At 39.6% G+C, this 11,253-nt stretch overlaps 1 protein-coding gene across 1 annotated transcript in view; it reads left to right on the forward strand.

The window, feature by feature from the left end:
• Positions 1-11,253, forward strand: part of prox1a (prospero homeobox 1a) — a 41,698-nt gene that overhangs the window by 14,368 nt on the left and 16,077 nt on the right. The window contains exon 6 of the mRNA XM_005749447.1: positions 6,755-6,949. Coding sequence (XP_005749504.1) covers positions 6,755-6,949 — 195 coding nt within the window. The remainder of the gene's footprint in view (positions 1-6,754; positions 6,950-11,253) is intronic.

Here is an 11,253-nt window from a genome sequence, read left to right on the forward strand (position 1 = left end):
CTAAACAGACAGCTTCACAAACAGATGGGGTGACACCATAGACAGACAGAGACACAGACTCAAAGGCAGACCGAATATAACACATAGAACTCAAACCATAATAATAATCATCATCATCACAATAAACCAGAAAATGATAACTAAAAGCGCTGGGTCACCGACCCAGGACCATGACACAGACAGTATGGTGTGTCATTGTCACATCACAACAGAGCCCTGCTGGAAGAGCTTAACATTAGACTTTTGAGAAGACTCCATACCTTATTTCCTGACATCCCTCATGCAATGTGGAACAAAGTCAACAACAGACAAATCTGCTGCTTAGAGAGGTAGTTACTGAATGAAAATGCATTGGATGGCTTTTACAGCCAGACTGATATATCAGCAGAACAATATTTTGGCTGATATCATTAGTCAGCCGATATATATATATATTGTGTCAGCTTTCATATTGGTCAATAAATGAAAATTGAAAAGGCAAAGAAGAAACAGGAGACACTATTGTATCACAGACTTCCAATCAGGCAACTTGTTGTGACAAAAAAGCAGGATTAAATCGCACCATCACATTATCTTAGTAGGCACTTATAAATAACAGCAGACAACAAATTTTAGTGTAATCTGGGTTTTTTGTGTTTCTAAAAGAAGAAAAAATATCAACTGATATATCAGGTTTTTAAACGACAAAATATCGGTATTAGTATCGATCTTAAAGCTCCTATTATGGTTGGCTCCAATGAAAGTCTAAAGGATGCAATATTTTTATGACAAAAGAAATTCTCATTGTATGAAATCCAGTTTAGAGCGAAATCATCAATCTTACATGACGAATACGGTTATTTTCAGAAAGGCAACACAAAAACTTGTAAAATGGTGCAGATTTTTCAGGACCTGTGTGTGTGTGTGTGTGTGTGTGTGTGTGTGTGTGTGTGTGTGTGTGTGTGTGTGTGTGTGTGTGTGTGTGTGCTCTGTCAAAGAATTTGATATAACTTGCTTTCGTTCCCAGACGGCACTTGTTAGTGAGATCAATTTAAGGGATTTGATGACAGTAAAAAGTACACATCTACAGAGTTAGCCTTTAAGAAATTATGGTTTTCTATTCTTCATATTTTATGCAAATAATAGTTTAGTCAAATTTTGTTTTAATTGAGTCATAATCCCACTTAATCCAGCATATTTCTGAGTGGGAGACATTACATTGCTTAATCAAAATGAATCATGGTTAATCCTATTTGTGATGAGTGAAGCTGTTCTTTTCAAGCCTTTGCTAGTGTGTGTGTGCGTGGAAGACTGAGCGAGTGAGCACACCCTGTTGCTGTCTGTCTGTGTGTGTGTCCTGTTTCATTGTCCCACTGCATTCATTATCCTCATCATTACCATGTCTCTGAAATCCGGGTCAGTGTCTCTTTTTCCTTTTTTTTTCTCACCCTCTCTTTTACTCCTAGCGCCCCCCGATCCTTCCCAGGGAACAATAAGTAGCATGTGTTAGAAGGATCAGGCAGATTCACTGTAAGGGAATTAGGGCCCTGAATGGCTTTCCCTAATTGGACTTGAATGGACTTTGTCTATGGGAAACTGGTTCTTAAAGATGAGCCTCTTACACACAATTGTCTCCTCTCTCGGTGTGGGAAGTGGGTTGAGCTGACAACCGTTTTAGCCACAGATGAGCAAGCACGCACATACACATGCACGCCCGGGACATTAATTGCATTGTGCAAAACTCTTGCCTTCTGACCAGACAATCACACATATAAGCACAAGACGCTGAGGTCGCTGCCGTCTCGTCTTCAGAGAGTCAGCAAGAATAATTAAGACCTCGTTAGGAGTGGAGGAGGATTAATTAGACACTGGCTGGCTCGGGGAGCTCCGTCTAACTCGCGCACTCTCACTTGCAAGTTGCCTGCCAGCTGAGGGGTTTTAACACTCTCGCTCGCTAATATGCATGTGCACACACACATTTATCAGCGAGAGCCCTGAAGACTCTTGCCTTGAGAGGCTGAAATGATATCTGGATGCCGCCATCTCAGCAGGAATCAATTAGCGTCCAGCCCGCCTCTCACCCGTCTTGTCAATTAGTTTCACGATGAGCAACACGGCCAATTTTGCCTTGTCAGGATATGAAGAGGGAAAAAGCTTTTTTTACTGATGCTGTTTAAACTGAACATCAGAAATGAACAATTTTATGAGCTTACTTAAATCTTTCCTAAGACCGTTCAGTTACATTGAGCTGATGTTAATTCAAAACTGTGTAACAGGAAGCTGATTAACTATGCTTTTCATGATCTAATCTGTCTTTAAGCAAAAAATTTGCCACAACAAAGATTAACCAATCAAAACTGGAAACCAGTGATTAAAAATTCTAAGCGGCTTGTTGCTAAAGCAAGGATTCTGCACACTATTCCTTAAGCAGCTGCAGTCCCTACACTGTGTGCTGTATGGTAAAGCAGAAATGACCTACAACATAAATTGAACAGAAAGTTCCTACAACAGCTATTCCTCCAGGAATCACGAGACACCTTCATTGCTACGACTCGCAGATTTCTGTTGATTGTGCACATTCACGCCGTCCTCGGCAGAACTTGCCGAGCTATGGTGAATCTGGTTGAAGCGGGGGCGGGGGGGCAGATTCTTAAAGGATGTGTGTGTTTGCCCTTCGAATGTGGCCCGGGGGCGGGGGGTGGGGTGTCATGGACCATCAAGGGAACAAGAGTCGGGCCACCCTGACACTTTCTCTGACACTCTCTCTTTCCCCTTTTTCACTGCAAACAGAAAACGGCATTCCTCCACCTCAGCGCTTTTTCTCCTCCCCCCCTTCTGTTTTTTGTGGTTTGTGCTGATTGTGATGAGCTTTATGACATAGTGGGTGGATAAGAGGGCAGGTGGTGACATGACTACATCTGACTACATGTGAAGTCGCTTCTACGCTTCTGATTTCAGGCTGTACCTACCCAAGTTACATTTTGTAGCCACCAGCATATTTATAAACTCTACCTGAGGTGGTTTTATACATTAAGACAGAAATGTAAAGAATTAAGAATAAACCGTTTTATCAGTGTTGCATAGTTTGCCAACCAGAGGTCCAAGCAGAGTCGGGTCAGACATAAATGAATATACCATGACTTGTTGTGATCAATTATTTTTATATAGCACCATCATGTTACCTCAGTATGAACTCATAAATAACAAATCTGTTTATGTTTCATGTCTCTGAAAGAAAAGAATATCCTACATTGGCTTTATTTTCCAATGAAAATCTAAAGGATGCATTATTCTTAAGTCCAGTTGTGGAAGCAAAACTAATGCACATAAACAAACAAAAGGTTTGTAGTGAAAATAATATGAAAATGATCATATCTATTTTCAATTACTTTGGGTAATCAGGCTTTTTGAAGCACCTCCCACATTTGATTAGTCCGATGGGAACTTGTGGTGTACTGTTCCCACACCAGCTCAACAGAGCTGGGATCCGGTGACTGTGCCGACTTCTCTTTTTATATGCAAAATACCCCCGACTGCCTCTTCTTTAACCTCCTGAGACCACACCTCTTCTTTGGGATGCATTTTTAATTTCTTATAGCTATCTATGATTAGTTGGAGTCATTAAGTATAAAAATACTAAGCATCATCTTAAATATGGGTTTGTTTATATTAATTCATTATAGACAGCATAACATGATAAAGTCACGACTGTTAAGGTTGAAACACTTTATTAAGCAGAGTGGAGGATAAGGTTTGGAAAACCCAAAATGTAATTTTGATGACGCAAAGTTTAAGGGGGAAATTTCACCAGAATCAAGTGTTGGCTGTCGATGCTGAAGTTGCTGATTTTTGAGTACCAGTTAACAGAGCTGTTTCTCATACTAGACTCTCTGATGTACTCAGTTATACACTGATTAGAAACAGTTTGTGCCATTTTATTTTATTATACTGTCGTATAAAAAATTCACTATTTTAAACATTTCTCACATTTCTTAGAAGAAAACTACTTTTGTTGACCTTTGTGAGACTGTAATTGAAGTCCGATGTTCTCCTTTAGTCATCAAAGCTGTTCCAACATGGCTGGAAAATGGCTTTTATAATAATCAATTAGCCTTTTAACACGCTATGCTTACATTACGTAGCCCAGTGTGGCACTGGAGCACGGTGTGATGGCTGCATGAAAATGACATATAAAGCCCATTAAAAGTCTTAACCACTGTCAATGCCCTGATTATTTGTTATTGTTAATATTATTAAAACCAAAACTTTGATTACACAAAAAAAAGAAGGCGATTTCTAAGTGACCCCAAACTTTTGAGTGAATCGTGTAATTATATTTGAGACTTTGTAAAATGCTGGCAATTTGAATTCAAATTGGGACTTAAATGATTATTTAATTGATGCCTATCACCTTTTACTTCAGTGATCAGACAGTGAAGAAGCAAAATTTAGGTTTTCGAAAATTTTGCTGGATTTAAAATTCTTACATCAGCATCCTCAGATAAACTGTGATACATCTTCCAACTTCTTAGGTGGATCATATCTGGAAGCCTGTATGGTACAGATACACAAACAGTTGCATAATTAACCTTTATTTATTCGTGAAAATAAGACTAAAATATGTTAATTATTAATGTGGGCATCCTTGTTATCCTACTTTGAGTTCGTGGCAGGATGGTTATGTTTTGTTTTTTTTACAAATGACATCTTCTTGTATGTGTTAATTGCTGAGTTATCAGATTCCCTTCATGCTACTCTTTTGTGGGTCACCAACACACTCACACACACACTCTTCCCTCCTGTCACTATGCTCTTTAAAACCAACTCCCTTTCCTTCTCCTGCACACACACACAGCACCACGCTCTATTATGCTCCATTATGTCACCCCCTCTAACCGTTCCTGAAAAAATATCTCTTTCCCTCGGCCGTCCTCCGCTGCGCTCCCTCTCCGTGCATTCCTATTTTTTTCTCCACGCTGCCTCGCACCATTCGGCTCGCTCTCCCCCGTCTGTCTTTCTTTCCCTCTATCTCTCTCGCTCATCCCTCGCTCCTGTGAGACAATGTCTTGTAACAATACTGAGCTTAATCTCTGTGTCAAAGCCGTTTTTCCCCTCCACTGAGCACACACACACAAACACACCACATACACTTTCACTGAGCTGTCGCTGCGCTTTTTAAAAAACATTAATGTGTGGGGGGTTTTATTTCTTTTTCCAGAGAACGATGAAAACTCAGACATATTTTATATGTAATGATGCCTTAAAAACCTCCAAATGATTCTCTTAAAACTTACAGAAATCTCTTAAAATATGTTCAGCCCTTCAAGTTTGTTGTGCATTTTCACACACAGTGCTTGCTGTACGCACTGATACTTTCCCTTTTCCTTCCTTTATTCCTGCTCTATATCCTGTGATACAAATACACAAGAAGTTTATCTATTTAAAGGTGGAAAATTATCAAAAAAGAATCATTTATTGGTGCAGGAAAATGATGATTTGCCAATTATGTGAAATTGTAGCTGTTTGTTTCCAAAGTCAAATTAGTATTTGATATCACTACAACTAGCTTGATGTTAATTTAGTAAAAGCTCAATTACTTAATAACATTTTGGTAAAAACAACTTCGCTAAACTAAAAAACTGGATCGGAACAGACGTTTTCCGCAGTGGTCGTAAGGCTGATGAGGATGAGGGTTTAACAACTTGTTAATGTCAGTTTGGCTCTGTGTGAAAGCCCGCACTGGCATAACAATAAGTTAATATTTGGGATATTCTTGTGTGATTGCTGCAGTTTAAAGAGATGTTTTTTCTCCAGCGAGGAGCCTAAAGGTGTTCGTTGTACTAGTGGCTAATGAGGAGGACAAATACAGACGTGTGGAGAGGGGGTGGTTGATTGGGGCAATAGTTCCTGTTTTTCTCTAACTTCCAGTGTACGTATACACACCAAAAAATTCAAATAAAAAACAACACTGTCTACATTCCTTCTTATTATTTAGTCCCGGCACGGTGTTGACATACAATTAGAGCTATATTTGCATAGACTTGCATGGAAAATGTAGGATGCAGAACAAAAAGCAAATTCATCTGAACATGTAGTGCCACAATGTAATGTGAGCATTCATACGGAGGCCCAGTTCAAGGCAAATTTGATGATAGAGCATCAGGCAAATAAGTTCCAAAGAAAACATCAGCTGTGCTATGATACGTCTACATCAACAAACAGGAAGCAGCAATAAGCAGTCCGTCTTCTGCCTCTTTTTAGAAGATTTGTTACCTTACAACCAAAAGTCATCAAAAATTTCTGCACAATGGATCATGTTAATTGGTATGATTCAACAAAAAATACTTTAACACAACCTGATGCTGCTAAAAAGAGAACACAAACATAAATAACAAACTCCCTGAGGTTCCTTCCTGTTAAATGGCAGTTTATCCTTCCCACTGTCGCCAAATGCTTGCTCATAGTGGGTTGAGTGATTGTTGGAGCTTTCTCTGTATTATTGTAGGGTCTTTAATTTACAATATAAAGCACCTCGAGGTGACTGTCGTTGTGATTATGTAAATAAAACTAAATTGAATTAGTTTTAATTAGTTTTAATTCAATTTAGTTGAATTAAAACACACAACATTAGAGGACATGTTGTGATTTTGCTATTAAGACCAACAGTTCTATTGCACACATGCGGAAAATCCCAGCTCTACGGGAACATGTGCATGCAGTGGAAATGTAATGTTAAAGCTCTTTTTTTTATATTTATGATGCTCTTCTCGTACAGTTCAATCGATGCATCACCTCCCAGCTGATCAAGTGGTTCAGCAACTTCAGGGAGTTCTACTACATCCAGATGGAGAAGTTTGCTCGGCAGGCCATCAACGAGGGCGTGACTGCTGCCGAGGAGCTGACTGTGGGGCGAGATGCCGAACTCTTCAGGGCACTCAACATGCACTACAACAAGGCCAACGACTTTGAGGTAAGCTGGGCTGTCCTTTTTAGGGGACGCCAGGTGTATTAATTTGTATAACAGGAAGTAGACGTTCCACTCAACGACAGAAAATATGGAGAGAAAATGGCAAATAGGGAGGGAAACTCAAAGTAAGCAACAGTGGGAAACTGTCACTCTACAGCACGTCTGTACTACTTGATATGTTGTTTATCTATGATGCTGCATTAGTATCAGAGTAACTAAAAAATAGTAATACCCTTAAAAAGACAAAAAGCAGAACTTGCGTATTTATTCACTGTATCATGGTGTGTGTGTGTGTGTGTGTGTGTGTGTGTGTGTGTGTGTGTGATATTTGTTTCATTTAATCAGCTCAATGATTTGCTTTGGTCTTTAATGGTAAGCCCTCTTAAACTTATGTTTTATCTTTAGTGGTGTTCTCTTGCAAAGTTTGGTGGTTTAACTTCTCTCTTAAATCCATACAAAATCTTCCAAAAACATGACATTTTTTGGAAAAGGTCTTTTTTTTGTTTGTTTGTTTGTTTTTTAATAAAAAATATCTGTTTGCCAAACTTTGGAATGCAATGTCAGGTTGCCTTCAGTTTAATTAAAGTACCATTTTTCTCCAAACATTTCAGAAATCAAAAGCCTCCTCGATCTAGTAAGACTGAAAAGTTTCCCATACTTTCTACCCGTTTCTCTCGTTACCGGATTAAAACTGAATTCAGCGTAGCTCAAACACACTCACTCACACAAATGTCCTCCACCAAGTCAGCTGTTCAGAGTGCAACAGTCACCTCACAATTCTGCTGAGGTGTGGATGTTGCTGTATGTGTGCTCGATGAGGCGAGAGAGGACGCCGCTCGAGGCACGGGTGTCCTTGTCAAAGCGATTTGCAGAAGTCACATTCCCTCTCTCACTTTTCCTCTTCCAGTATTGGTCTAAGGGGACCTGAGGGCCCTTAAACTATCCAATGTAACATCAGCAGCATTTAGATGTCCATTAGCTTACACCTTATCGCTGACACACACGCACACTTCGCTTTTTCTTTTTTTGCTTAAGGATACAAATGCCAAAGCTTAAATGGATAAAGAGACTCGCAGACACGACACACCCTCATATTCATGCTGCAAAGGGTTTGTGATATTGAAGTAGGCTATTTGGAGAAATGAATAGCAAATGCTTTGCATAGTTTGCATAACAAGAGTCAGGTAGCATTTCACAGGTGTGTATGAAAAGAGCATGTACAGGAAGCGGACACACACATGCAAATAATGAGTATGTGTGATTATTTATAGAGATAGGAGGGTCAGGTTTAAAGTTCAAACTGGGTCCAGAAGACCTTTAAACCAGGGCTCAGTTGCACTTTTTTGGCCAAGAAGACAATCATATTTGACTTTCTAGAGGAAGTAAAAGTCACAACAAGGTTTCTGTAGGTGAACCTGTGGTAGGATCATTACTAGCTGTTTTTTTTTTAAATCATCAAAAGCTTTCAGTTAAGCTTTTGATGACAGAAAGTGTTTGATTTGAGTTTGTACCGTTCATGCATTCATTAGTTGCATCCATTTGACTGCACAGTGCAGTTTGAAAATCAGCCCACAAACTCTTTAAACCTGAAACTGAGCTATTAAAGCCATTAAACACGTTTTGTTAAGAATTAGCATGTGATGTTGTGCACTTGTAACCAAACACTGTTAAAAATGATCTTATTTGTTCTTAGCTGCATTTGATTAAACTTTAAAATAAGGGGACTACATTAAAGTACTGGAAAAACATCATTCAGTGGCTAGGTTTTCGCGTACAAGACAAACAGAAAAACTAGAGCCTTATCGAGACCACAAACCTTACGTAAAAGATGGAGTCTTGAGTTGAGCGTGCTTAGTGGTATGTACTAGTTTATTGCCAATTAAATAACATATATATTATGTACCGCCAAAGCACAACAACAGCAACCTCAAGGATCTTTATATTGTAAGGTAAAGACCCTATAATAATAAAGAGAAAACCCCTAAAATCAAGTAACCCCCTGTGAGGAAGCATTTGGTAAAAGGGGGAAGGAAAAATTCACTTTTAACAGGAACAACCAGACACAGGGAGGGCTGAGGGAAAGAGTCAGCTGATAAACTATATTTTACTGCATCTATTTTAGTTTAACTGGGACAAATATTACAAAATGAGTTTCATATTGTGTTCATTTTTCACTTTAAACTCACAATTGATAGACAGATAATAGAGAAATAAAACCCGGTTTAGGGTCATAGTGGGGCTGAAGTCTAGCTATTATAGTGAGGTGAGATTCACCCTGAACAGTTCCCCAGCCTGTTGCAGGAATAACACATTCACACTAATGGCCAATTTAGAAGTGCCAGTTAAACCGACCCATGCACGTCTTTGTACTGTGGAGAAAATGCAAAATTCCACACAAAAAGACCCCAGCTGGCCATTAGATTCAAACTCACGACCTTTTTTGCTGTGCCAACTGACTCCAATATACAGTGGGTTTGAGAGGTCAAACGAACTGCACCTTAAGAAAACACCAGCAAATAGAAAAATGCTGCAAAAGCCCACAAAATACTAAAGAATGTGAATAAAACACAACAGAAGTGTTTCTAGGGATACAATAATGGGACGGACAAGCCGCGGAAGTGACAAGAAGTAAAGAATGCAAAGGATTGAACTTGGTATTGACAAAGTATAAATCAGTGTTGTTAGGGAGAAAATGATGCATTGAGTATTTTAATCTTATGGTTCATATGAAATGAAGCTGTTTGCTCTTTGCTATTAGCCGTTTGCTGTTAGCTTGTTGTTTCTGCCATGTTATTGTGTCCCCAAAAACACTTGTTTTCTTGTTTTTGTATTTTCTTAGCATTTGCTGCGGGGGGGTTTTCTATTTCCGATGTATTTTATTCATCTTTTGTTTATTTTTTATCTGTTCCCATTATGTTTTTTGTGCTTTTCAGTGCATTTGCCCTCTCAGGGCCACCGTACCTATGTGATCTGCCTAATTTTTTGCATCGGAGTAGCTGCCCTCTGCTGGCCATGGGAAAGAATGCCAATTATGACAGGTTTTTGCAGTTGAAGGCAAGGGGTGTGATTTTTTTTGTATCCGAAGCTTCATTTTACATTTGTTGTCCAGCTGTTTTGGTCACATGCAGCTACACAGTGCGAAGAGCGAGATACTTAAAACATACGCCAGATGGGTCCAGCACCTTGGTCTGGTGATTCAGCTTGTTTGGTAATTAGATGATAGATTGTTCTTCAGACCTGGAGGCCACATCCAGCTTTTATATAAAGTCAATAACTTATTATTAGCCTAGTTGGTCTTAACAGATGTCTGATTAAGAAGACTTGTGGTGAACAGTAAATATAGTAAATCAGTATAAATACAGATTGTGTTAGAAGTTATGAAGGTTGATAGTTATACTATAAAGCAATAATGCTTGTAAGGACATTAGAAAAAGGTCGAGTGTTCTCCAAGCAATGAAGTGTTTGTAACTGTGCATATACATTTTCTTCCCCTACTTTGTCCCCTTTCGTGCCTGCCTCTTCCTCCTCCTCCTCTCCTCACCTCCCTCCTTCTTTTCCGCCCTGAGGGAACATTACTGGCTAGGGACCCTCTCGCTCTCTCTGTCTCCTTCTCTTTTCCCCTCTCTCTCTCTCCCTCTGTCAAACTCAGAGGCGTGAAACTGGAACCACGGCCGATTCAGCAAGTCTCCCGACATGTACACACACACACACACACACACACACACACACACACACACACACACACAGAAGTCTTCTCCTTTCGCCAAATTTAGCATCATCAGAGTTCCACCTTGGTTTGTCCCCATCGCACCTCCCTCCCTCCTCTCCTTCCTCCACTTTTTGCTCTTTCCTTGCTCCCTCTCCTTCCTCCCCCTCTTCCTGCTGAATGTGTCCTCTATTGATATGGTCTCTTCGTCACCTCCTCTCCTTCGCATCCTCCTTTCATTTGCCTTTGTCCTCTCCTCTCCTCCTCTTTCTTATCGCCCTCCAATTCCTCCCCGTTGTCCCCTTAACTTTTCCCTCCACCTTTGCTCTAATTTTTGTTCTTCCCCTCCATAATCCTTTCATCCCATCTTATGTCTACTCTTACTATTGTGTCATCATCTTTATTATTGTTACTTTTCACATCTTTGTACTTCCAAGGTTATGTTTTCCTGGTTAAAATGGAGCCAAATCTTAACTAAAGCTCTATGTGGTGAATTTTTAAAATGGCCCATGCTTCGGTTGAGGAAACAAAAAAGCCTGTCATTAGTAAAGTTACAGGGCCAGCATTTTAAATAGTTATTGCAGTGGAAAGGTAAGTGATG

This window comes from Pundamilia nyererei, unplaced genomic scaffold (assembly GCF_000239375.1).
Source record: "Pundamilia nyererei isolate P.nyererei 1_Seehausen unplaced genomic scaffold, PunNye1.0 scaffold00245, whole genome shotgun sequence".
NCBI lineage: Eukaryota > Metazoa > Chordata > Actinopteri > Cichliformes > Cichlidae > Pundamilia > Pundamilia nyererei.